Source organism: Chelonia mydas, chromosome 2 (genome assembly GCF_015237465.2).
Source record: "Chelonia mydas isolate rCheMyd1 chromosome 2, rCheMyd1.pri.v2, whole genome shotgun sequence".
NCBI lineage: Eukaryota > Metazoa > Chordata > Testudines > Cheloniidae > Chelonia > Chelonia mydas.
The window spans coordinates 243627183-243650695 of NC_057850.1; the positions used below are offsets into that span (position 1 = coordinate 243627183).

The following is a 23513-nucleotide window of genomic DNA, read 5'->3' on the forward strand; positions in this document are numbered from 1 at the left end:
ACTTGCCTGGGCCCTTGGTTTAAAGCAAATGGTTTCAAATAGAAAGGTTGCTTCAGAGTGAATTGGGGACCCAAAGTCTTTCAAACCTGTAGAACAGAATAAAAGTCTTGAAGGAATGATGATAAAGGTTAATGAAACGATGTATTAACATTTTTCCATCTTCCCCTATCCCTCCCTCAGACAACTCCCAGTTTTGATTGTGCTACAAATTGGGAAACTGTTCTAAAAATCAGGTAATCAAAATGCAAATAGCTTGATGCAAGTGAATAGATCATGAAGAAGAATGGCAGAATTAACTGTCTAGCCCAGAGATATGGGTGGGCCCTTTATTTCAGCCTTTTAAAGCTACATTGTGGGCAGAACAATACAAATGGAAACAATACTCTTGCTAAACTTATTATATTAATGCTTTGTACAATCTTTGTGAAAAGGTGTAGGTAAAAACTCATTAAAATATTCTAAACTAGCTTTTAGCTTGAAAGGAATGTACGGAAATGTATGAGACGAAGAACCTCAAATGGGTTTTAATTTCACAAATCCTTACTGCAGGCATCCTACACAAATGATTTCGAAATTAGTCTTCGTAAACATTTGTCTTCAAGCTTCTTAAAATTGATTTTACTTTGGATAAAATTAAATAATATTTTGTACCAACAATAGGCTATTCCTGTAGACTTAAGCATAAGATCCAGTACATCCGAGATATTTAATTTACATGAACTTCTTACTTAAACTTTCTGAGATCTCGATGAATCAGTGTTCACTAAATGCCTACTGTGGGTATCGGTGATTTAAGGACTTTGGAAATGTCATGATAGTCTATTCTGAAGTTGGAGGATATTTTCTCTTGTTCTAGGCTCAGTAATAGTTATAGGCTGCTACATGACATTGAAAGCTTACAAGCTATTTCACATGCAGCAGTTTGAATCTCAAAACTGATTTTCTATTATGAAAATACTGGGGCCCTTCTTATGTGAGTTATAGTACATACATTCTTCACAATACTCTAAAACACATTTTTATGTAAATAATGGTGCCTTGAAAAATCACACTACAAATGTGAGAAGTGCACTGTGAATATAGGATCTGGTTCTGATTGCTGCTACACTGAAATATTTAAGTGAGTGGAATTACTCTCTATTTACATTGATATAACTATGTTCAGAATCTGATCCATGGTGATCATACTGGGGTCATTTACACCTTTGTATCAGGTCTTGAATTATGCACATATTGCCTGGCACTGGTCAGGCGAGTGGCCACTCATAACTGTTTGACATTTAGATTACTAATTTAAGCAAAAAGCCATATTTTTACTGTCACCTGTCCCCATCCCCTTTTGTCTGCTTATTCACCTGTGGTGTCTTTAAAAAAATAAACTAAATTGCAGCCTCTCTGGGTCATGGATTGGCTTTTTGTTCTACTCATTTGCAGTGCCTAGAACATGAGATCCTGCCGTATGATTGGGCATCTGTGGGCGCTACCAAGAAATAATAATGACACGTGGTATTTGTAATTTGTGACAAATGTGAAGTTCATGTTGTGCATAAGAACAAGATACAAAGGCAAGATGCTACAAAGAAAAGGAAAAAATATTTTATTAACACAATTTAGTTACAATAAATACACTTAAATACATACTGACATTTGAAGTATGGAATCACATATAAGGAACTTGTACATTATTTCTGTGTTTTCATTTTTACATTCACACCTAGCATATACCACCGAAGGATATCTAATGCAAATGGAAGGACTTGGTATAATCAGGCATATAACACTTAAGAAATAAGGAAAATAGTGTGTGTAGATGATGCAGTAGAAAACATGAAGCAGATGAACCCACAGTGGAGTCAGTATCATGATACAGTCGCCTCTTGAATTTATATTCTGAACTCCTAATAAACACAAGCTTCATAATCCAGATTAGAGCAGTACATTTTAAATTATAGTTTCAATATACCCAAATCTATCCAGCACTTAAGAGTTTATAGGTTAGGAAGGATCACATTCAGTAACAGTAATAGAGGTAGAATTGTGCTGACAGGTGCTTATTACTGCTAAGTGGCAATGATACAGTACTATTACTATCACTGAATTCAAGAACAGAACTCCTGCAAAAGTAAAGGATAGAAAAAAAGTTAGTAATTAGTCTCATATCTCCTGGTATGCCACAGAAGCTAGAGCATATCTGGAAATTGCTGTCACTCCCCTAAGTGGAAAAGAGCTGTGAAACAAAATGGTTAAGTAATATTTTCTCTACACCTTTGGAATGTGCAACACATCCTAAAGTGTGAAACCTCTAAAAATGACCCCTCCTTTGGGTGGCAGCTGTTTATGCTCAAACATTTACAACTAACATCTGTAGGAAAGATGCAGCAGTACAATTTACTTTCAATACAGGCGACCAAAGCATTGTATTAGGGAACTAGAATAGAGAATGATTCTGAGAGACGGGTACTACAACTGTCACACAGGCGGAAAGAGAAAGTTGTAGACAGAGATGAGAAGAACGTCAAGGAGAAGACAGCAGTAAAGAATTAACATTCTTGCAGGTGAATTAGGAGTGAGGGGAAATAGGAAGGGGACAGAGAAAGGGTGAGGGGAACCAAGGTGACTAGGGATAACTTGGTAAAAAAATAAAATGTTATGACTTGTTTTAATGGTGTATCTTCTTAAGAGTACGAATTATATGGTCCATTAAAGACAGATGATCAACTGTAAATAAATTCATTAGTCTTGTCTTTGCTGTATCTGTAAATGAAAATGTGTATTAATTTGAAAGTTAAATTACGGAAAACCCCCATCTCCTGCAAAGTAGTCCTGCAAAAAATTGTTTCATTAGTGAAAATAAGTAGTTTTATTTCTATTTATGCAAAGTAAACCTGTCAGACACTAGAAGAATTACTATGCACAATGAAAAGCCTGAACTATGAAATGCATTTTAAAAAAAAAGGTAAAAATAGCAGTAAAATGCTTCTTTTAACAGTGATTTTCCATATAATCAGATACTATTTCAGCCATAATATATTTTATGCAACTGTACACAGGACTGGTTTTTTTTCTTTTTTTTTAAAAACTACATTTAATCTGTAATAAAATTTAAAATAGTGTAAGCTTAATTAACTGGGATGCTGTTAAATTAAAAATCCTTGATGTAAACCTGTTGAGAAATTATGAAATATGTACAACGACCCCTTTCCATTTAGAGTTAGAAAAATAAAGTGTCCAACTTGAGAAGTAAGAAAGTAATGCAAGTGCTTGAAGACCCAGTGAAATTAGCCTTCCCATTAAGTTTTACATAGTGCAAAAGACAATGTAGTTCCCACCAAAATAAGCACAGAAATGGAAACTGAAGAGTAAAAAAAAAAATTAAAAAAAATTTACCCTGCAAAGGTTGTGCTAAAGAATAAAACAAATGATCCTTCCCAACCATATTATACCAGAAGATGGTATACGTGAGGATCCAATATGAATCAGTGTTTTTGTTAATAAGACCTTACGCTCATGTGGAGAATAAGTTAAAACGTAGGCAATTTTTATGATAAAATTAACTAGGTTACAAAAAACCTTACATAAAATCCTTAGGATTTAATACTAACTTAAGATAAAATACTTCCAGTATTAAAACTGTTGAATTGATTCATATTTAAAGAATGGTGCTAAGTAACATTTCAGAATCAAAGCCGGTTTAAAGGTAACATTGAAACAAGAGCCTTAAATTACCCTAATGATTTATTCCTCTCAAAATCTAGTGGACTTTCTTCAATCTGTCTAGTGCCTCCTTCCCCCACATTTATTTTTCATCCAACACTGCTGCTAGAAAAATCAAAGTACCAAAAATAGCTAAAAAGAAAAAAGTTACGCCTAGAGGACCAATACTAAAAATCCTGTCTAACAGTAAGTATGTGAAGCCAGAAGCATATCCTTGGGGTAGAAACATACATAGAATATTGTAGTGCTAACAGGGAGGACAATACAACATCTACAGGAGTATGGTGGAGCGCAAATCTAGGACATATCCAGAAAAGTCAAACTATGGATAAAGGCAACACCCACAGCTACTTCTGCTAATTCTAGGAAGTGGCCACAGCATCTTCTTAGAAGGGGCAAAACTTTTAAAACTGGCCAGACTGAAGATACTATATTGTGTAAACATTCAAAAAAAAATTCAGGACCAAATAAAATGCTCTTATTTATTCCCCAAAGTAGTCAGAATTAGTTGCTATAATGTACCTAAGGTAATAATGTAGTAATACACAGGCATGCTGAGAATACCTACAGTTTTGTAAAAGTTCTTCAGACTAAATCTCTGCAATGGAATTCAATTATGAAAGGAATTAAGATGCCCAATGAAGATCTGGTAAATTAGTTACTGAAAGGGCCTTAAGCAGAGCTGTGAAAATTAAAACCAACCTTAAACCAACCAGAAAATTTCAGAACCAACCCCCAAATGGGAATTAAACCTATTAGTTGAAGATTTATTTTTGTCCTATATTTATAAATATAATCTTTTGTCCAATTACATTGGAGATGAATCAGTCATTCTTGGCCCACATCAGCCTGCTAAATTAAAAAAATCTGTCACTATAGTTTATAAAACATTTTGTAGCAATTCCTATATTTATGAACATTCTATAGGTCTGCACTTCTGCCTCTCCCCATCCATAGGATTTTACCAAGCTCCTCAGTTATGTTTAATGGTTTCTTTTCATCATACAAAGTGTGCCATCCTGCTCTCTGAGATTGTGAAAAGAATAAAATGTTAACATCACCAACTTGAATTGTGTGTTGAACAACAAAAACTAAAATAACCCCAAGCTCCCAATCTTTGAGAACAATATCTTTAGACCGACCACTTTGTACTTATACAACAAAAAAAGAACCTCCTCTCCCCTCCCGCCCCCAAACCCAAATCTTGGTCTGACATGAGAATGTGAAGACCTAGTGTAATGTATAATCCGTTTAACCTTTAAGGACAGAGGCTTCTTAAAGAAATTAAGAACATTCTTCTATAATTTCACACATAATATGGCCAGACCAATCTAGTAGCCAAGATGTGATATGATAGAGTAAAATGAATTTAGAAGTGCCACAAGATCAAAACAAGATACCTGAAAAAGAAAATATATATATATTTGGCTCCACATAATCACCTATTGTATATTTACCTATTAAAATAGCATTACTAAATTTAAGTTTCTCTGAAACTTGTGAACAAATAATACACAGATCAGGATATATGTATTGACTTACTAGCATCTTTATAAAAATTTGAAGAGATACACAAAAACACATCAACATTTATGGAACCAAGTCCATTAAACTTAGATAAGACAACACAAAAAAACTAACAAGTAGCTAAGATGTGGTTGAATTGTAAGCACTTTGAGTAACATCTTTTAATTTTAAAAGTTCCATATTTACATTGTATATTAAATGCAATTTTTGCATTCTGCATCTTATTTTAAATGCATGATAAAGAAAGAACAAGATAATGGTTGCAACAGATCTTCCAAGAAAATTAACTTAAGGTGGCCAGATTTAACGAAATGCTGTAAGAGAACATGGAAATAACATGGTCTTCTAATTTTACCTCTACTTCCTTTGCTTTTGTGGGAGGAGCCACAACAAATGGAACCAAACTGTGATGCTATTGTTCAAATTGGTCATTGCCAGCAAATCCAGTTTTAAGTTATGAGTTTATTACTGAAGATATGTTTTATTGAAACATTTTTAATGCATGCTTAAACCTAATGGTTGTTCTTACTACTGTACTTTTTTGAAGATCATCCTGTTAAAAAGATTTGTAATATACAGGATGTATGTATGTGCATAATTGTATCCATATAAACATACATACATACAGAACATACTCACAGTCCCCATATGATACCCAGCTGCTGTGATAAGCAGCTACAGTCACTATCAAATATGTCTGCATTCTATCTATGCACACGCAGTCATCTAAAGTAACTGTCTATAAAGAGGGATATATACAATTATTAAACAATGCTTACATCGCTCCAATCTATTTGGTAAGTTTAAGGAGACATTGTTCATGTCTTTGTTTTCAGTGTCCCAGGATGGTTATGTGGGAAAAAGTTTAAAAGACCCTGACTAAAAATTCTTAATCCTCTAGTTGCCAAATGTTGTTCTCCTAGGAACTGATTCAAAACCCACTGAAGTCAGTATGAGACTTTCCATTGACTTCTTTAGGCTTTGGATAGGGCCCCTATTCTTTAGGCCTCAAAAAAGCTCATATTCCAACAACATCTGCTTATAAAAGAACAGCTGATCAGCTGCAGACTTGCCCACTGCTGGACTTTGCCTACTGAGCTATTTGTAGTCACATCCGGCCCATACTTCCATGGGCAGACACTTGGGTCCATTTATTTTCTGGATGTTTTTCCAACCTTCCCCTCACAGAGAAGCTGTTCCTTAACAGTGGGGTACGTCACCACCTTTAATGGCCCATCTGAGATGTAAGCATTCCTTTTTAACAATAAAAAAATACAATATTTGTGGGGTTTAGTAATGGTGGATGTGAGGAGGGAAGAGCACTAGTGAGAGCCAAGCACCATGGAAGTCAAGTATCATGCCTTCACATACAGCCCCACCAACTCATTTCTATCTCTGACACATCTGCTACTCCCAGTCTTGGATCTGTCCTGAGCAGAGATCATCAATTGTGCTGCACTGAGCCAAATGTTATGATTTAGAGTTACGCAAATGTGAGAAAATCCACTTTCATATGTGAGTATTCTAATGATCTTACTGCGATCTGCTAAGATACACGGTGCTAAGATGCAAATGGCTTTAGAAACCATTATTCCTTAAACATTTTCATTTTCCCATTGTAATAATGTCAATACACTACATTATTCTCATATTATGTCAGTGGAAAAAGAAAGCAGTTTTACCGCGGAGACTTTAGACACTATTTATTGCTCAATCATTAATTTTTAGTAACTTCTACTTAATTGGAAATCAGTATAAAAAACTCTGCTGTGAGAAAGCCAATTAGAAAGCCTATGTGAACTGCATCACCACTAAATTTTACATATTAGCTACGGTTTGCTGCAACTAATTTGTTTCAAACTGTCATTCTTCCATATTCTGGCACTTGTTTAGACCCCATTCACAAGCTCCTGCAGATTCACTACATCATGTTAGTGTTTTTTCTGTTTCTGTTACTTGAGTATCCTCAAAGATTATGAAGTTTCCAGAGGTGCCCACTTCAAAAAGTAGGTCAGCACTCAAAAGTACTGTATATCCTAAAAATAAAGAATGAAGGAAAGCCCCACCAAATAAAAACTAAGAAAATGTTTCATAAAACCTGCACTTGGATATAAACAATGGCATTTTGCTAAATTTGTCCAAAAGTAACTGAAAACTTGTTCCTTTGGAAATACCATCCAGATGGTTCTAACCCAAAGGAAGTATAATGGATTTTACCAACTATAAAATGCAATCCCCTTTAATGTTTGCACATAATTTTTAGAACTGCCAATTTCACAAGCAGCGTAACAACATCCTCATAATCCCATCTCTGTGGGGAACACCATGTCACAATTCTTATGCCTTTGCTATAATTTTTTTTTTAATGGTTTAGCATTAGTCACAAAATAAATCTCAAGGAAAAATACCAATCGACAAAGATTAAGAGGAAGCGTACTCTGCAACAGTGGCACAAAGAAACACCGTTGGGAACGTACCACTTTCTCTGTGTCACCCTATTTTTAAAATGAGCATAAGTGTTTCACTTTTTCTTTGTATCTTGCAATCCCATTTAAAAAACAATCTAAACTGTAATAAATTACTACTTGGAGTAAACTACCCCATTATGCTATTGAAAGTGAAGACCAAGATCCTTCATTTTAAACTATGGGGGGAAATGTAGCAATGTTATTCCTACAAAGTGTTTTCATTTCACAAAGGGAGGGGGAAGGGAGTAAAGAGGGAATGTGTGTCAGACTAGAAGATGCAAAAACCGATCTAACGTATTTACAAACACAGAAACTACAGCCTTCCTGTGTCACCTCCAAAGCCTTTCAAAATATCATCATCAATCAAGTAGACCACGTCTTAAATCTATGTAAGAATGCATCTTTTATCTTCTCAGAGGAACAACATACGTGTGTGTGTTTTGTTTAGAGAAGTGAGTTTTCATTTAAATACCCTTCACTGAAGATAAGAGCAACCATTATCAAATATTCTTTGCTATGAAGAAACTTTTTAAATTTTTCAATGTAAGTGTTCTTTTTCTCAACTCAAGTCACTGTGATCACACAGTACAATCTTGAAGAACAATGTCTACATGCATTGTAAGCACTTTGAAAAAAAATCTGCAGTTCCATGGGGTTTCAACCGAATGTGAAGAAATCGAACTCAAACTCCACTTTGCTAGATCCTCTTAAGTTCAGCTTATCTTGAGGAAATCTTGTTACTTTCTGTAGTTCTACAGAGCAGTTAAAGAAAGACTGTAAACTGAAAAGACTTCAGATCCTGATGGTTTTGCCTTTGTATCTTCTCCCTGTATAGCTCCACAGCATGCTTCTATTAGCGTGATCAGCTATGCTCACTCAACTATCAATGCCACGTTAATGTGGGACAGATCTATCATATGCCTGTAAAATGTTAAAGAAATAGTTAGCATATTCTTCATTCGGCATACAAACTTCTACTACTATATGTATGGAGAGTAGAAAACAAGGGTTTATGAAGGTCAATAGTAAAATATACATTTGAATATGGACTTGAATATGAAGCTCTCATAGGAGACCATGATTTCAGCTTATAAAGAGGGCAGATAAACTAAAGAATGAAGCAATGGCTAAATATTTACCTGTGGAATTTCTGTTGAAATGCTAACGCATGTGCTGGTTCCTTAAATTTCGCTATGGCTTTCCGTTGCTGAGGAAGCATCTGTAAACTCTATGGAAGACAAAAAGCACAGTTATTTTCTCAGACGTGATCACTTTCTACAAAAAAATCTCATTATCTTTGCTTCAGAGACATTGCAAAACTGGTAATTTTTCTGTTACCAGAAACGCTTATTGGCCTGTAAAAGGGAATTAGACTGTTAATATTATTTACATAGCTGAGATGTGAAACTGGAGTTCCCTGTTGTTCTATATGCAGAGCTTTCAGTCAGAAATCAAGTTGGAAACGCACTGGAGCTTTCCAAGAGAAGAGATTAGAGTCCAAACTTACAATTGTACAGATGGGAAAACTGAGGCAGAGATGCTTAAGTATCTTGTTGAAGTTTAGAGCCTAACCCTTCAATCTGATCCATGTGGATGGACCATAGCATCTGTAAAGAGCCCCACTAACTTCATTGGGAGTATCCACACGGGCCCAGGTGAGGGGGTCTAGGCTTGGGGATCAGATTGAAGGATCAGGGGTACACACAAGAAAGAGTGACGGAACCAGATCTCCTGACATCAAGCCATGTGCTGTAACCACTTGACCACACTCCCTCTATTTTCATAAAAATGTATAGAACTGGCTTTTGACAGACATTAGGGGAAATTTATAGAATGAACTGAAATACAATAGTTACAGTGCTTTGGTAACTCCTGATTGCCAGTTCAGATGAGAAACAAAAGTTACGAACTAGCATTTTAATTATTATAATGGCAAACTTTTCATGTAGAACACAACTGGAAGAAACCTGAGAAATGTAAAAAAATATATTTACACATGATGTGCATAATAAGCAGCTACTGATTCATAAATATGAATGTGACATATGTTCAGCATGACCGGAGACTCACCTAAAAGAAGATCTGCCCCACTTCCCTTTCTCCAAAGACCAATATACAACCTATGAAGTCCAGAGTTATGTTCAAGTTGGGAGAGGGAAGATTTAATTGAAGAGACTGTATGTAAGGCACCCTTCAACTTTCATGGGGATTGATAAAACTATACTTAAAAATATTAATCCCAATTTGCAGCACACCAATAAAGATGTTTCTGGGAATTATTTTTTTTCAAACTAAGAGTAAGTCTACACTGCAATATAAACCCAGGGCTCGGACCTGGAGTCCCAGGACTCCATGGGGGTGGAGGGTCCGAGCCCGAGTCAAGCTGGGAGCCAGGGTTAAGTCTTATTGCTTTGCAGTGTAGATGCAGCCCCGCTGGACTTTGGCGCTGAAAGTCCACCAAAAATATACCACAACCCCACAGACAGACTTTCTTTGTCCTCTGGACAGTCAAGTTTAATGGACAGTCAAGTCTTCCCACAATCCATCATCAACAAAGTGCGAAAGCAGTCACATTTTGGGAGGGCACTAGAAAGTCTCAGATATTTGTAGCTGGACTCAGGCCTTCATAATACAGTGTAGACACAAGAGCGCCAGGCTGGGAGCCAGGGTTTAACAATTCCTATGCTGGGGTTACAAATAAATGTAGATGCTCAAGCCCTAGGTTAATAAACCCAGGGTTTGCTAACTCATTTCGACTAACCTTGGCCTTACATTGCAGTGTAGACACATCCATAAAGGCTGGAATATCATCTTACACAACAAAACTTCAAGACATGCACAATCTAAAACAGAATCAACACGTTATCTTACTACTGTAACAATTGTTCTTCCTCACTCTGTTCCACTGATTGTCACTGTATCACTACATCATGTCTAAGGGCAGGTCTACTCTGCACACACACACAAAAATGTATTCTTAACTCAGGTTAAGTAACACACATTAGTGAACTCGGGTTCAAACTATGGTTGCCACCTGTCTGGCCTTTACCCGGACAGTTGGGTTTTTGGCTTCTGTGTCCAGGTGCCATTTAGGGTTGCCAGGTGCCCGGTTTTTGACCGGAAAGTCCAGTCGAAAAGGGGAACTGGCAACCCTAAATGGCACCCAAACCAAAAATCTGGTTACCAGGGGGAGGTGCCGGGTCATTACCCTGCACCAGTCCCTGCTCAGCCAGAGCTGCCTCCTTGAGACGATCCAGCAAGCAACAGGGGGAAGAGGAAAGAGGAGCAAGTGTTGGGGGCGGGGCCTGTGGGGGGGGCGGGGGGGCTTTGGCCGGGGGAGGAAGAGGTGAGGCAAGGGCAGGGCCTCGGGTGTCCAGTTACCAGCAGTTAGAATTGTTAAAACAGGAGTGAAGACATGGAAACATGGCTTTTAACTCCAGTTAGCTGGTCGAGTTCTCCCCCAGACTCAACTATAGGTTTTAACTCAAGCTCACTTGAGCTGCCATGTCTTCACTTCTATTTCAAGCTGAGTTTGCTGATGCAGGTTAGTAACCTGAGTTAAGAACACACTTTTTCTGGGGTGTAGACAGTATAGACATACCCTTAGATTGTATTGCAAGCTGTCTGGAGCAGGGATTTTATCTTTTTGGGTTTCTGTAAAGCACTTATCACCTTTTTTTGTATTACAGAGAAGTAACCAGGAAAAGACCGTAGGGCTCCTTTTCTGTGCATTTTATTCAGTCTGTTGTGCTTCGCAATTCTGTGATTAGTACCTGACTGCAAATTCCAATCCCCATTGCTGAATGGAGCATCTCTAAAAATGGGTCTAGATCTCTCCTACAGCTAGACACATGGCAACCCACTACTATCCTTAGAATGCGGTGAGAAAACCAAACACATGTAGCCAGCATGGCTCTGAACGGCTGTTTCCTCACTTGATCTCAAGTAAATGCTGCCTGTGCTCCTGTGTGGTAGCTGCAAGAGGCTCTCCATTTATCTCTGCTGCTCAAGGACAGCAGTGTAGCCAGTGCCATGTAATGGGTACTTGCACATTCACTTTTTTCCTTTGCTTTATATTAAAGGAGCATTTTCAAAGTTTCAGGAAAACTATTCAGATTTGCTGCTTCAGACAATTTGGAGGATGTAAGATGTAACTCTTTGCTCTTTTACAAAATAGAATTTTAAAAAAAAATTAAATAGCCTTCCACACCCCAGATTTTTCCAGAATATTTCAAAGCAGGGAGCGAGCAGCATCATTCTCGGGAGTTTCTAGACAAAATTATTGCTTTTTCTTGTCACTGTTCATTACCAGCTAAAAAGAGCTATACCTTTACAGCAAGCGGGGACAGTGTATTCTGCCTTGAATAAATTCATTCTTTAAATTCTTCATAGTTCTTAACTTAGCAGGGGATATCAGAGTTTTATGCTAGGTAGTGTAGCGTGGTCTTCACTATTTCTCTCAGTGAAGAACTGCAAGGCAGTGTAATGATGTCTCCTCACTTTAACTGGTTGACAAATACATCAAGCTTTTTTGTTTTCTATCAAAATACTGAAACTCCCCCTGCAAAATGGATCCTAGACTACTATTTTACCATCTAAGGCAAAGAAGATGGCATTAAAGCATCAATGGCCCAATTGTAGAGGTAAGGTGTGCAAACAAGGAAGGACAAAAAATGAACAACTTAAGCATGAAAGATGTGTACCTTGGAATGTGGTCAAGTGTGTTTGTGCTAAAAGTCAAAACAATGATGAGCATAGGCATATATGTTAACATGACTCCTGGAGCACACAAAAGGGGAAATGGTCAAAAGTGAGGGGTGACTGTGACAATCATTGCATACTGACTCTCCCTGACAGTAGGGTAAAAACTTCTATTTTCATGAATAACTTAATTTCACTTTCACTGTGAGGCAGGAATAAGGCAGGTGTGTAATGGACCACATGTTATACCAGGAGAATCCAGGTAGGTCTGCTTAACAGACAACTTCCTCAGAATGGCAAGTGTATCATATCCATCACCATTTGTGATGTCCCATAAAGAATAAGGGAAGAAAAAATAATAACTGAAGACACCTGACCCCAAAATTCCATGACTAGGTGGCAATCCCAAGGAAAGAAAAAAAAAATCAGTCAGCTAAAGGTAATCCTTATGTTGTCAACCATGAGCATAATTGCGGCAACAGCCCTAAACTAGAGGAGGGACCATGACACTGCTTCTAGTATGCCTTTTATTCTACCTGTGTCCCAGAATCTGAGTGTAAACTTGCATGAATGTTTCCACTGAGGGTTTTGGGGGTTTTCCCTCATAGGATATGCATGAAGCATAAATGTCTGAAGTTCATTGAGTATTTAGGGCATGTTTAAAGACGCATTTCGATTACAACAGAAAACTACACTGGCACCAGTGAGGTAAGGCTGTTACTTTAATTTTTTCTTTTACGATTTAGGTAACCTACTTATGGAACATTAATAGGAAAATAATAGTAATCTTTCAGTAAGACATTTCCATGAACACAGAAAAACATTCAATTTAACAGGAAAGTATTCACGTTTCTACATACAACGTATGTATATACTTCAAACATGAAACTTTCTTCACAAGGATATGATGTTCCCATCATACACTACAGCATTTTCTATTCATATCGTATATTATACACAATCTTTAACTAAAAACACCAGTTTGTTAAAATCCTCAGTTGTTACATATTAAAATTAAATCGCAAACATGACATTAATGTCACAATGGCACTTTGATTATGGGAAAGCATGAAAAAGTTTTGTACCAAAAAATAGGGAAAATAACTTGACTGCAGGGGCTAGACAGGCTCTTCAGGTTGGACAGTTGTTTAAAAAACAGCAACAGGCATGATGATTTCAACATGTTTCTTCTGCCCATACAGCATATAAAGTAACTATTCGCAGTAACAAGAATGGAGGTGTAAATTAAATGGTTTTTGAAAAGATCTGCAAATGGATCACATTTGCTACATTAGACAAACTTTTTTCCTAAATTATTATAAGGATTACAGTATATTTGTAATATAGAACTTCAGCACAAATTCTTCAAGCTAGTGGACAGCACTGAGAACCCCTCCTTCCCAAAACTGTTACTAAGAAATCTTGATGGGCCTGATTCTCATTTACATTAAGACCATGCTAGCAGTGTAAATTATGCTCACTTTAGGGCCCCTTTAATTACCACAGCAATGTAAAAGGGCTGTAGTATAAATGAGAATCAGACCCAACGAGAAATACTTGAGATTTCGTTCATTTTCCTGTTCCCTCCCCGCTTTAACCTGTAACTTCCCACTCTCTTGTCCCTTATTGTAGTTTCCCTGCTCAATTTTCTCTGTGGTCTCCCCTCATTTTCTCTTCCTTTCAGTCCTCTCCAACAGAATGGGGCCATTCAGTCAGAACCACATTCCTGAACAATAGCTATTTCACAATGGTACCAATATTATAAAACTGACACTGTTTCTTATAGTTTCTCACTGCTGCTGGTGCCTCCTGGAATGAAGAAGAGCATAGAATGGTACAAGCACAGGTATTACTACTGGAAGGGATCCATCTATTGGAAATGAGGAGTCAAATATTAAAGGCTGCCCCCCTAGATACAAGATGTGGGTCAATAGTCCTTATTTGTATAGCCTTGTGAGGGAGACATGCTACATGTCTTGGAGCTTTATTGAAATTTACTGCATGGCTTTAAATATTAAAATTTAAGTGTGAAGGACATACTGCAATATATACAAGGGGTTCATTGACAAACAACCCCTAAAATTTCACCCTGGATGTGGGGGGTGGGGCAAAGAACCTTTATTCCCTTCAAAGAAATGCTGAGAAAATGTGTTAGCTATAACTATTTGGCACAAACTTAGTTGCTTAGACACGTGGTACACTATCACTGACAAAAGACTTTCTGTAGTGTTTTTTGCCTCCATAATTGTCTCCTGCTAATTTTAATCACAGCATTTGAGTAACATGTGAATAATTATGTTAGTAGTCTAGAGTATTTGGAGTACATTATCCAGTCAGTATTCAGCCAAAATTCACTATCTACATTCTAGTACAGGAATGAAAAAAATAATACAAATCCACAGTTCCATGAGGCTTCTGTAGTAATCTCATGCTACATCTACCAAGCATAAGGAAGTTACTATTATAGAAAACAAAGGCAAATATTTGCCATTTTATTCCCAGGATTCAGAGTCTGTTAAGTGGCAGACAAATATCCACATTAGTTGTGATAGTGTGGTTTATGGAGAAACACACCTGCTGCAACTATTTCAAACTAAACCCTTTTTACTTATACAAGGACACTATCAACACTGATAGAGCTGAAAATTGACATGACCTTATTGAACATTGTATTTAAACATAACTCCCAAGTGACCAGCACTGAGTATGAAGGGCAAAGAAAAGTCTCCTAACTGGGCCTATCACCCAGTACTTTGGTACCCTCTGATTCCCTTCAGAGCATTCTCCTCCTGATTGGCACTTCATTGCCAGTGTTGCTTATACCAAGGCATCATGGGGAGCAAAGCACCAATCAGAATTGCAAGGCAAGGGGAACAGAGAATGAAGGAGTTGTAAGTCGGAAAAGGAAACAAGAAAAGAATGCATTTCCACATTACTTTCCCCCCTCCTTTCCTGTCAGCCTGGTGTCTGCATTATGCAGGATGAGCATTTCACATGTCCAGGTTGAGAGAGTCCAACTACACACACTAATCTGTATAATTTCTACAGATATAGTACATACACCCCATTGCTGCAGCACATAATATACATGAATAGGTATGTATGATATGCTACGTATCCCTCTGTGAGCTGACCGAGGCATGCTGCACTAGTCTAGAATGGGGAAGAATGGCAGATTCGTCATGTTGATGTGCACTCCAAGGATTTTAAAGAGAGATACTGTACTTCCACGTAGGGAATCCAAGTGTCCCTGACCTTAGGTTTCTTCTCTTCCTCTACACTAAGTGGTGCATACAGCACTGTTCCTTGCACTCTGTGGTAGGGGGCAGCAGTAGGTAGTAGCAGAAAAAGACGATAAGGGTGAGAGGGAACATACTGTAGGAATGGATTTCCAGGGAAGCCTGAGTGGGAGAATGGGAAACAGTAAGGAGGACAGCACTACAGGGTGGTGTGTGTGTGTGTGTGTGTGTGTGTGCTGATGAGAATAAAAGAAAAGAGGAGATAACAGTGATAAAGACAAGGAGTTGGGAACTAAGGAGAGAGAAAGGAAAGAAAGAAAGAAAGGAGATAACAGCGAGAGTTGAAGAAAATGGGCAGAAGGGATGGAAAAAACTGGAGAGAAAATGGGGAAAAAATGGAAAGCAACTGGCAGAAAAATACATATGAAGGAAAATGAGACATGGGACAAACACAACAAAAACCCATGAGTGTGAGAAGACAGGCAAAGAACAGGTAGCAACTGTCTCAGGGTACGATATGGGCAATCCAGGGGGTCAGGTGCAGATACTCTATGCCATATGAGGGCTACAACTAAGAAAGGTTGGGAAGTCATTACTTTAAGGATTTCCAGCCACCTAACAGGATCTTCAATATGTCCAAATTTTGGAGGCTGGTCAGTGTTAAAGCTTAGAAACATTGGCAGGGTAAGTTTAATATTATATTTCCACTGTAAACAGCAAGTCTTAATGTTTTACTGTTAAAGCTACAGTGTTCTTTACAAACAAATCACATTACATGCAACGTTTCATGCTGACTTTCTATTTTCTTTGGGAGTTTGAATTACATTAGCAAAAATTTTACATAAGGCAACAAAAATTGCATTCTCTTGTCCTGTTTAATTAATGAACATAATTTATTCCATTGCTCCAAGTCAAAGTTGAGCAGCTTAACTATGTAATACAATTCTGATCTTTAACTTGCTGTTGAAAGTAATCACAATATACACATTGACACTTATTCTAGTTTGTGTGCTTGCAAGGAGCTGTTTACCTTACTGAAAAATAATAATTTAAAAAATGTACTTGTGTATATTTCTAAGTAATTCTTTAAAATAATTTTAAACATGTAAAGGAAAGCTGAACCTGAAAATGATAATAAAAGTACCTAAATATTTATGCTACAGCAATTCTGTGCCTGCCAGAAAAATCTTATATAAATTTTAGAATATAAATTTCCTTTTATTTAAGTTTCCTGTTCCTGTAATCTGTATTCCCCCTCCTCTCCCCCTCCCCTCCCCCGTGGACTTCTGGAAATTAGCACCTTCATATTTGCAAAGTAAACAAACACCGGGATGCTGTAATTGGCTTATATCCCAAATAGGAAAGATAAGAGACTTTTGTAAGGATTACAGAACAAATGGAACACTAACAGTCTCAAACATTTAGGAGTAGAATATTTTCATTGGAGCAGTCCCATGCGTGTATTTGAAAACAATATCCCAAATAGCTCCCCCATGTTCCTTTCCCAAAAATATGATTTAGGAAAACTACTCAGCACCAGCTTTGGCGAGTTTGTATTGTATTGTTTTGCTAAAATCTATCACAACAATAAAAATACATCGCTAAGTCATTTCAATTTAGTAGTTTGCAAACTCTTCAGTACAGAGGGCACCTTTTCAAAACCTAAACACTTAGTACTTATATAGTTACCATTTTTCATTAGTAGAACTCTTTACAAGATTGGTAAGTACCGTCACCCCATTTTACAGATGAGGAAACAATCACAGAAATCAAGTGTCACACAACATCTGTTGAGGAGTTTGCAAATGAGCTCAGTTCTCCTATACCGTATCCACTGGACTAGGTGAGGAGGAGCTGCAAAAGCTTCTGCTTCTGACTTCATCCTTAGTGGAGTTTGTACTATTATGATTTACAGAACAGTATCTAATACAAATTTACTTTCTCAACACCATCTTATTATCCAGACAAGAGAAACACTTTCGAAATACTTATTGAATTTGTCACTTGTTCTTGCATACTCAATAACAGAGGGTGCTTAGGTGTACTAAAGCAAGCTGCAGCAAACATTTGAAAAACAGAGGTTGATGAAGTAATTAGTATAATCAAATCAAGAGACACAAACCCCGTTCCTGTGTCACTTGCCACAGAATATGGCAGTTTAACAAGAGAAAAATCCGCTTAGCTCACTGAAGAGATGAAATACTTAAGAGCACAATCAGCCAATGTAAGTGAAAAAGAAACACAGGGATATGTCCCATCAGCTGCACTCCGCAAGTCCTCCTCTGTCATTTGCTGCTCTCTCCCCTTGCCTGAACAATCTTCAGCCCTTTTGCTAATAACTGATCCTCACAACAATGTTAGGTGTTTCTCTTTCAACTACTTCAGGACATTCTCCCACTGCTTTAGGCTCCAGCCTCCTGTCACAGTCAATTGAAGGGAGGAAAAAAGAAGAAGCTGTATTTAGCTACTGAACAATTTTTCACAATAACTACTGACGTATCATTCCACAAACCTATCTGAGATGCACAACGCCAAAAACTGGGTAAGCAGTGAGTTTACAGCCCATCTCCCTTTAACAGTGAAATTATTCTGAGCAAGTTGCCTCCATAATTAAAACAATAGGGTAATAAAAGGAGACTGAGTAAAGAGAGCCATCTTGATAGCGGGTACATTAATTCACCAGGGAAATCTATATATAGTATTAGCAAACCGAATTAGAAAGCATTAAAAAATTATCTTATGGCATGTGATTTACCTGTACTTAATGTGAGATTGTAAATTTTGTTGACAAAAGGGTTTGGCTATTATATCATAGCTTCTCCATGATTCTTCTGTTCTGGCGTGCATTTGCACTGAGAAACCCAACCATTTCAAAGAAGTACTTCTAAATTACTTTCGATTATACTACTTATTGGTGTTGCCTGGAGGTCAAATTGCCATTTTCCAGATAGGACTAGTATGGAAAAGCGATGCTCATTTCAGCTGTAAATATGAAATACCGTGGCAACGAAAATGAAAATATTTCCAATGAATTTCAGTGGAAATTTCATCTATTTACATCAGGTCTAAATTTGCCTCCAAGTGCTTGATTTGTTCAGTTTCCTTAGGAAATATTTTGATTTGTATTTCCACACACAATTACAGTTTCAATTATTGCAATTAGAACTTTTTTCATGTTAGTTCTAGCTACAAAATATTACTTGTTCTCAAGGCAACTAAATATTGTAAATGAAAACAATTAAGGACTTTACAAATGTAATTCCATTAGATAGGTTTTATTGGCTAATTAACTTCATTATATCAAGATTGATTTGTGCTCATTTACAACCAGGTCTCAATTTGTCCTTCTGAGTACTTTTTGAAGGGTTATGGTCAAGAGTACATTACAAGGATAAACAAAAACCTCTCAAGCTAAAATTGTTTTCTTCCATTTTCTGTTGTTACGTTGTATACACAATACTGTACAGGACCACTAGCTTGTGTAAAAGCTAATGGGGCATACTGAAGATGAACTGGCAAAATAAAATTCAAGACTGCAAAACAAAAGTGAAAGAGATCTAATTTCTTTTAGTAAAGAGTGTTTGATCTTAAATAAAACATGTTAGTAAAGGGATCTTAATTCAAGCCTAACAGCCTGAATAAAAACTAACATTTGCTGCACTTAAACTAACATTGTAGTGAAAATGATGCATGATTGTTTCAAAGTGGCATTATTCAGGCTTTTTTTCCAACATTAGCTGAATATCACTTAACATGCTAACATATAGTTTAGCATGATATGAAGTGTTGACACTTTCAATCTTACACTCAATATCTGGTTCATACAATACAGTTTAGGCTTGCTTTGGATCAAAAATATTTTTTCTAGTAAGGATAAAAATAAACTAGGCCACTAGTTTAAACTGTAAACTACTTGGCATATACAAGACCATAGTTTTAAATAGCTACCCCAAACCTCCTTACAGACAGAAAGTGCGTAGCATCTTAGCTTCAAGCGTATTTTGTTTTTTGCCTTTTATTTTAAAAAAATTCATGTGTATCTATGTCACAGCCCAACAGATTTGTGGGGATTGTTCAGTTCACCAATGAAAACTTGTTAAAAAATCAGTTATGTTCTGGAGTAATATTTTTTCATTTTATTTCTTCCTAAACTATGAACTTTCTGCTTAGGAAATTAAGGACTGACGGCACTGGCTTCAGCAGTGGTCCCCAAACTTTTTCTGTTGCGTTTCCCTGGGAGCCATGGCTGGGAGTGGGGCCAGGAGCAGAGCCAGAGCTCTGGTTGGGAGCCAGGGCCAGAGCGGCGGTTGGGAGCTGCGGCCAGGACCCAGAGCTGCAGTGGGGGATATGGCTGGGACCTGGAGCTGCAGCAGAGGTTGTGGCCGGGAGCCGGGGCTGCAGCTCTGGCTGGGGCTGGAATGGAGTTGGGGGCAGAGCAGGGCTGGGTGGTGCTCCCTTCCTGCCCCCAGTTGAGGCTGGCCGGGGCCTGGCCATGCACTCCCGAATGTTCCTCTGTGCCCACCAGGGGGGCATGCCCGACAGTTTAGGGACCACTGGGCTATAGCCACACACAGTGCAGGTACATGTTGTCTGCATGCAATTTTGACAGTGCACTTTAGTGTTGACCTGTTATTCTAGCCCTGAGTTAGAAAATCTTCTCAATCACTGATGAGTTGTATGAAACAAAGTAATGTCAACTAGGGAAAAGGTTCCACTGAACTGTTAAGTTGTAACTTGAACTGCATTTCAGTTGAAGTCTTCATAGATGACATGTTACCATATTAATCTACTACATTATCTTCCATACATTTAATGTTGGGTGATACACAAACTTAGGTTGGTTATGCTCCTACTGAAGCTAACAGTGATATTCTGAATAAAATGGAACTTTTGCACAAGAAAAATGCAGGCTCAGGCCTTCTGGTATTAAAAAAATTATACTATGAAGCTTAGAATCCCATAATTTTGTAAAAGACTGTTATCCTAAAACTTACTTTACCAGCTTCTGCTTTTTGGATTCCAAATGCAGGTGCTAGGAAAATACACATACAATTAATTAATCTGTATATCATAGTTACGTTGCTATAATATTCAGTGTAACAGCCTTAGTTTTGTCTCCCTGTTAAAGACAGCTTTACACCAAAACAAACCATTACTAGTATATATAACTCCTTCCCATAATAGTTTGTGTGTATATAAACACACCCATTCTAATAACCTCACATGAAAGTTATTTTCAGCATTCTCTGTACAAATTTATCTAGACTTCTGTCCAGATCACTATTTAAAAAAAACCTCCTCCCTTTAACAATTATCTAGCTGACTTGTACAAAATTCCCTAAGAAGCATTTCAGAATTGTTAGTCCCATTCCCTCACCCATGTACTTTCTTTCATGTTAAAAAAAATCCCTTACACAAAAGAAGAAGCAAAGTGAGCACTTGAAAATGTATCAGTGCTACCCAGTACTATCCATAGACAGCTGCAGCGGCACAGGAGCTAGCAAACAGAGCTGTAAACAGGGGAGTTTGAGTGGGAGTTCTGTTGGAGGAGAAGGTATTTGTGTGTGCTTGGTTTTGTATTGGTAGTATTTGTATGTGTAGAGGCTTGTAGGGGCTTTGTGCTGGGAGAGAAGCTGAGCCCTGATTAGGGGGCGGGGCTTCACTGACTAGGGGTCCTAGTTAAGGTAGCAGCCAGTCAGGCAGCGGCACAGACAGCTGCAGCGGCACAGACAGCTGCAGCGGCACAGGAGCTAGCAAACAGAGCTGTAAACAGGGGAGTTTGAGTGGGAGTTTGAAAGGGGAGTTTGTCTTGTGGTGCTCGTTTGGGGTTTGGTTTTGCTGTGGGTGGTGGTGTTTTGGTGTGGTTTGTGTTTCCCAGATTAACAGGATTTAGGTGGAAAGGATATGACAGATACAGAGGTGGCAGTGGGAGTGACCCATGTAGCAGATGACACAATGAAGATGACTGGATGTGGAAGCTGTGGTATGTACATGATCCTGGAGGGGGCACCTGGTAAGAGTTTTGTCTGCATGAAGTGCCGTCTGATAGAGCTGATGGAGGAAAAGATCCGAGGTTTGGAGATGCAGGTGGAAAGTCTGGTAGAGTTTAGGAAGGGGTTTGAGCAGATTATGGAGCAAAGACATGAGGTATCTGAAGGGAAAAGCTCAGACTTGCAGATGGAAGCAGGACTAGGGAATTCTGAGGGGAGACTGGGTGAGGAAAGTGGTCAGTGGAAGCATGTGACTAAAAGAACTAGGCAGAGGAAAAGGCGGGCTAGTGAAGGAGAAATAGAGCTTAAGAATAGGTTTGCAGAGTTGGAAAATGAAGAAGGGGCTCAGCAGGTAGTCACTGAGGGTGACAGGGCAAGGAAGAAGAGAAGAGAGGTTAGTCCTATAGGAAAAGGGGAAGAGTTAATGGAGATTACACCAAATATGAGCCCCAATAGGATACAGGATGGGTTAAAAAGGATTACAAGGGAGAATGGGAATGGAAAGAACTTGCAGCCAGAGGGAACAGGGGATAGACTGGAGAATAGCACCGTCACTAGGAAAAGGCAGGTCTATGTGATTGGGGACTCTTTACTGAGAAGAATAGATAGGCCTGTAACCAGAGCTGATCCAGAAAATAGGAGGGTGTGCTGTCTTCCGGGTGCTAAGATACGGGATGTAGACCTGAGGTTGAAAAGGATTCTAAAGGGAGCGGGAAAGAATCCCCTAATTATCCTTCATGTGGGAACAAATGATACGGCTAGATTCTCGCTGGAAAGTATTAAGGGAGACTATGCTAGGCTGGGGAGGACGCTTAAGGAAATTGAGGCTCAGGTGATCTTTAGTGGGATTCTGCCTGTTCCTAGAGAAGGGCAACAAAGGTGTGACAAGATTATGACTATCAATAGATGGCTTAGGCAGTGGTGCTATAAGGAGGGCTTTGGGATGTATGGCCATTGGGAGGCATTCATGGATAGAGGACAGTTCTCTCAGGATGGACTTCATCTGAGTAGGGAAGGAAATAGACTTCTAGGATGGAGGCTGGCACAACTGATTAAGAGAGCTTTAAACTAGGAATTTGGGGGAGATGGTTGGGAGATGTCCAGGTAATCTCCACGCCAGAATTCAGCATAGAGTGGAAAGAAAATGAAGTAAGAGTGGATACAGCTGTAGGTAGGAGGAAGGGCAGTGTAGATACAAGTCTAATAGGTTATACTGGTAGTAAAATAACCGTGCCTAATAGGGTACAGAATGTGAGTGAGGCTAAACAGCAAAAATTAAGATGTTTGTACACTAATGCAAGGAGCCTAGGTAACAAAATGGAGGAACTAGAGTTACTGGTGCAGGAAGTGAAACCAGATATCATAGGTATAACAGAGACCTGGTGGAATAGTAGTCATGACTGGGCTACAGGTATTGAAGGGTATGTGCTGTTTAGGAAAGACCGAAATAAAGGTAAAGGTGGTGGAGTAGCACTGTATATCAATGATAAGATAGAATGTAAAGAAATAAGAAGCGATGAAATGGGTATGACTGAGTCTGTCTGGGCAAAAATTAAATTGGGGAAGAAAACTATTAGAGCCTCCCCTGGGATAGTGCTTGGGGTGTGCTATAGACCGCCGGGATCTAATTTGGATATGGATAGAGCCCTTTTTAATGTTTTTAATAAAGTAAATACTAATGGAAACTGTGTGATCATGGGAGACTTTAACTTCCCAGATATAGACTGGAGGACGAGTGCTAGTAATAATAATAGGGCTCAGATTTTCCTAGATGCGATAGCTGATGGATTCCTTCAGCAAGTAGTTGCTGAACCGACTAGAGGGGATGCCATTTTAGATTTGGTCTTGGTGAGTAATGAGGACCTCATAGAGGA

At 38.3% G+C, this 23513-nt stretch overlaps 1 protein-coding gene across 6 annotated transcripts in view; it reads right to left on the bottom strand.

Annotated features, from left to right (window-relative positions):
* Nucleotides 1-1574: 1574 nt before the first annotated feature.
* The window catches only part of RBM33 (RNA binding motif protein 33), a 153733-nt gene continuing 131794 nt past the window's right edge, over nt 1575-23513 (bottom strand). For 2 of the 6 annotated variants that reach the window (XM_037891082.2, XM_037891081.2), the window contains exons 18-19: nt 8849-8937; nt 1575-8630 (exon numbers count right to left, since the gene is read on the bottom strand). In XM_037891082.2, coding sequence (XP_037747010.1) covers nt 8582-8630; nt 8849-8937 — 138 coding nt within the window. In that variant the 3' untranslated portion in view covers nt 1575-8581. Of the gene's footprint in view, nt 8631-8848; nt 8938-14985; nt 18067-20643; nt 20682-23513 lie in introns of those variants that run through there. The other 4 variants (XM_043541560.1, XM_037891084.2, XR_006289124.1 and 1 more) reach the window with 3 other exon arrangements.